This window comes from Rhincodon typus, chromosome 37 (assembly GCF_021869965.1).
Source record: "Rhincodon typus isolate 14 chromosome 37, sRhiTyp1.1, whole genome shotgun sequence".
Taxonomy (NCBI): domain Eukaryota; kingdom Metazoa; phylum Chordata; class Chondrichthyes; order Orectolobiformes; family Rhincodontidae; genus Rhincodon; species Rhincodon typus.
Window position 1 is genome coordinate 8,677,666 of NC_063368.1, and position 5,000 is coordinate 8,682,665.

The 5,000-nt window shown below is 43.2% G+C and overlaps 1 protein-coding gene across 1 annotated transcript in view; it reads left to right on the forward strand.

The window, feature by feature from the left end:
• LOC109931103 (caspase recruitment domain-containing protein 11-like) overlaps nt 1–5,000 on the forward strand; it is a 96,198-nt gene that overhangs the window by 17,184 nt on the left and 74,014 nt on the right. Inside the window, exon 5 of the mRNA XM_048617349.1 lies at nt 4,003–4,212. Within this exon, the coding sequence (XP_048473306.1) occupies nt 4,003–4,212 (210 nt within the window). The remainder of the gene's footprint in view (nt 1–4,002; nt 4,213–5,000) is intronic.

The window sequence follows — 5,000 nt, forward strand, 5'->3', positions numbered from 1 at the left end:
TCCATTCGCCAGTGAGTACCATCTACAAGTGCAGCACCTTCCAAACCCATGACCTCTCACAGCTAGAAGGACAAAGGCAGCAGATATAATGGGAACACTGCATGCAAGTTCCCCTCCATGTCGTTCCTTATATTGCTGTTCATTCACTGTCATCGAGTCAGAAACCAGGTTCTCGTAGAAACCCCACTGCACGGAAAAAGGCCATTCAGCCCATCAAGTCTGCACCAAACCTCCAAAGAGATTCCCACCCTAACCCTGCATATCCCATGGTTAATCCACTTATCCCTGCACACGCTAGCATGGCCAATCCACCCTAACCTGCAAATCTTTGAACTGTGGAAAGAAACCAAAGCACCCAGCAGAAACTCATGCAGAATGTGCAAACTCCACACAGTCACCCGAGGGTGGAATCAAACCCAGGTCCCTGACGCTGTGAGGCAACAGTGCTAACCACTGAGGCACTGTGCCACCACTCTCCCTCCCTAACAGCACTGTGGTTGTTCCTATCCACTCTGAACTACAGCGGCTCAAGAAAGCAGCTCACCAGCACCTTCTCAAGGATGATTGACATAGAAACATAGAAGATAGGAGCAGGGGGAGGCCATTCGGCCCTTCGAGCCTGCTCTGCCTTTCTTCACGATCATGGCTGATCGTCCAAATCAATAGCCTAATCCTGCTTTCTCTCCATAACCTTTGATCCCATTCGGCCCAAGTGCTATATCTAGCCACCTCTTGAATACATTCAATGTTTTGGCATCAACTACTTCCTGTGGGAATGAATCCCACAGGCTCACCACTCTTTGGGTGAAGAAATGTCTCCTCATCTCCGTCCTAAATGGTCTACCCTGAATCCTCATACTGTGACCCCCTGGTTCTGGACACACCCACCTTCGGGAACATCCTCCCTCTGTCTACCCTGTCCAGTCCTGTCAGAATTTTATAAGTCTCTATGAGATCCCCCCTCATTAGTCTGAACTTTCACGAAAACAATCCTAACCTAGTCAATCTCTCCTCATACATCAGACCCACCATCCCCAGAATCAGCCTGGTAAACCTTCGCTGCACTCCCTAGAGAGCAAGAGCATCCTTCCTCAGAAAAGGAGGCCAAAACTACGCACAATATTCCAGGTGTGGCCTCACCAAGGCCCTGTATAACTACAACAATATATCCCTGCTCCTGTACTCGAAACCTCTCGCAATGAAGGCCAACATACCATTTACCTTCTTTACCACCTGCTGCACCTGCATGCTTACCTTCAGTGACTGGTGCACAAGGACACCCAGGTCCCGCTGCATACTCCCCTCTCCCAATTTACAGCCATTCAGGTAGTAATCTGCCTTCTTGTTTTTGCTTCTGAAGTGAATAACCTCACATTTATCCAATTCATACTGCCTCTGCCATAGATTTGCTCACTCACCCAACCTGTCGAGATCATGCTCTAGGATCTCTGTCTCCTCATCACAGTTCACCCTGCCACAATAAATGCCATCCCAGCCAGCAATGCCCACATCCTATGAATGAATAAAAGAAAGTTTCATATTTTAGACTGTCTAGTAAGATATTAACTAGCGTTCGGAATTACTTCAATCTTGATAAGCAGTGAGATAATATTCACCTTCTGTTGGCCCTTATTGTGTTGTAAAATTAAAATGGCAATTTTACACATTGCACCTGCTGCTGGGGTGCTGTACCATCTGCTGCTGTGGGCATGTTTCTATTCAGAAGTTGATGGTGATTTAACTGGAGGTTAGAAAGATAAGACGGGATATGATAGAAATATTTAACAGGTTGGATGTGGAGAGGATGTTTCCTCTCATGGGTGTTCATGGACCTAAGGGGTCACTTTATAAAAATCCATGGGTCATCTGTTTAAAACAGAGGGGAAGTGATATTCTTTCCCTTCGATGGCAGAGCGTGAGAGCGCTTTCCCTGAAAAGGCAATGGAAACAGAGTTATTGTTCTTATCCCTCTTCCTTTTTGATGTTTGTAACTATTGCCTACTGTCTATCAGATCTCAGAAATTGTGATTGTTACGAAATGAACATGTTGCATTGCTCAGCACCAGCTCTGATGAAGAGTCATCGCGACTCAGCAACGTTAGCCTCCTGTCTCTCCACAGATGCTGCCTAACCCGCTATGACATCCAGCACATTTTGTTTCCAACAATTCCTGAATGCGTGGACATAAAATTCACCAAAAACAGAATCTGTTTCAAAACAAATAAATTTTCCAATTTTTATGACTTAGAACAGTAATGTTCGGTGTAAGTTAACTTGAGCATTGTTGAAAAAAAGCCATGTTTTATTGTTAGGAGAATTTTCAAAACAATTGAAGTAACAGGGAGAGACTTGATTCCATCTTGATGCTCACATTTCATACTTGCACTGAAATGAATTGATATGAATAGAGTCTGATTAATACTCTGTGTTATTGAGGTGATTGAATAATCTGTGCTTCTCGGATAAATTAACACCATCTTAATAGAGATGAATTAATCTTTTGTATTTATGGTAGTGAATTAATACTCTGTGTTAATACTCTGGGCTATATATGTTAATTAATGCTGTGTTCTATGTAGGTATGAATTACTGCTGTGTTACAGACACTAATAAATGCCCTGTGCTGTAGAGGTTAATTATTGCTATTAGAATCACAGAATCATACAGTGTGGAAACAGACCCTTTGGCCCAACCAGTCCATGCTGAACATAATCCCAGCCAAAGCTAGTCCCACCTGCCTGCCCCTGGCCCATATCCCTCCAAATGTTTCCTGTTCATGTACTCATCCAAATGTCTTTTAAACGTTGTAATTGTATCCACATCCACCAATTCCTCTGGAAGTTCATTCCACACAAGAACAACCCTTTGTGTAAAAAAGTTGCCCCTCATGTCTTTTTTTAAATCTCTCTCCACCCACCCTAAAAATGTGACCCCCCCCCCCCCCCAGCCTTGAAACTCCCCATCGGAAGGAACAGACTTTGGAGTTGAATGATTAGTCTGCTCTAGAGATGAATTAGCATTCTGTTAAGGAGGCTAATTAATGCCCTGGGTTATAGACGCTACTTAATACCCCATACTGTAGAGGTTAATTGTTGCTGTTATTTAGAGATGAATTAATACTCTAGTGCAGAGGTGAATTACTGCTGTTATACAGGCTAATTAATGCTCTGTGCTACAGGCGTTACTTAATACTGTTGTGGAAGTGAATTAATACTGTGCTACAGCGATGAATTAAAAGTGTTATAGAGCTGAACTAATGCTCTGTGTTATAGAGGTTAATTAATGCACTTTGGTAATAACTCAAATGCTGGATTTCACCAGGTTTCAATTACCTCAGGACTCCTCCTTACAATGTATCATTCCCGTAAACACATTAATGTCTTAAATAAAAACCAAGAGAACTGTGGACGCTGTAAATCAGAAACAAAATCAGAAACTGCTGGAAAAGCTGTTTTTGAGGGAGGTGATGGCCTAGTCGTATTATCGCTGGACTGTTCATCCAGAGACCCAGGTAATGCTCTGGGGACCTGGGTTCGAATCCCACCACGGCAGATGGTGGAATTTGAATTCAATAAAATATCTGGAATTAAGAATCTAACGATGACCATGAATCCATTGACTATTGTTGGAAAAACCCATCTGGTTCACTAACGCCCTTTAGGGAAGGAAACTGCCATCCTTACCTGGTCTGGCCTACATGTGACTCCAGAGCCACAGCAATGTGGTTGACTCTTAACTGCCCTGTGGGCAATTAGGGATGGGCAATAAATGCTGCCTGGTCAGTGACGCCCTCATCCCATGAATGAATAAAGGAAAAAAACAAGCTCTGGCAGCATCTGTGGAGAGAAATCAGAGTTAATGTTTCAGGTCCGGTTCTGAGGAAGGGTCACTTGATCCGAAACGTTAACTCTGATTTCCCTTCACAGGTGCTGCCAGACCTGCTGAGGTTTTCCAGCAACTTCTGTTTTTGTTGTTAATGTCCTAGATGTCTCTGTTCAACAGGCGCTAAAGGCTCGTGATGAGGCACAGACTGCTTATGCCCAAAGCATGCTTGATAACAGCAGGTATCGGAGGCAGATATGGGCAATAGAAGAGAAATTGGACAACCTTCAGATGGAGCTAACAAGGAAAGAAGCCAAGATTGGGACCCTACAATCCCAGCTCCACCAACTGCGAGAGGGCACCAGTACTGTGGACTATTTGGATTGCTGTGTAAGTATCATATTTGAGTCTTGAAAAGAAAGAACTTGCGTTTTTTGCCACAGTTAATTCATTACTTCCAATGGTCACCACTGCTGTTGTGCAGTTTTATACACAGCATGTACCCTTAAACTGAATGGTGACTTTTATATAGTGTTAAATAGAATGTAGTGCAAAAAAAAGGCCTTTCAACCCAACTGCCCCACATCAGTTCCACCAACCTCTTCTCAACCATTTAATCTTACTCTATCTGCATTTCCTTCTATTTCTTTCTCCCTCTTGTTTATCTAACTTCCCTCTTGCCTGTGCTGTTTGCCTCAACTACACTAATTGTAGGTTTTCCCATTTTTACCACTTAGAATGGTAATGGTAGGTGAACGTTAACTTGAGCATTGTTGAGAAAAAGACACGTTTTGTTGAAATTTTTCCTCTTGTACTCATCAGGACACTTTGCAAGAATACCGATTTAAGGACATTTACACTGCACCAGAGGAGAGTGTTGATTGGTTGGCAACTGGACTCAGGTCGAGGAGTTGCCAAGGGAAAATCTGCCAGTTCATCGTGACCATCAGTTGACTGCTAGGTTTTGTTAAAATTGTAAAATGTGCAGATTACATAAGAACATATGAAACAGGAGCAGGAGTAGGCCATCTGGCCCATTGACCCTGCTCCACCATTCAATAAGATCATGGCTGATCTTTTTGGGGACTCAGCTCCACTTACCACCTGCACACCATAACCCTTAATTCCTTTACTGCTCAAAAATCTATCTTTGCCTTAAAAGCATTCAATGAGGTAGC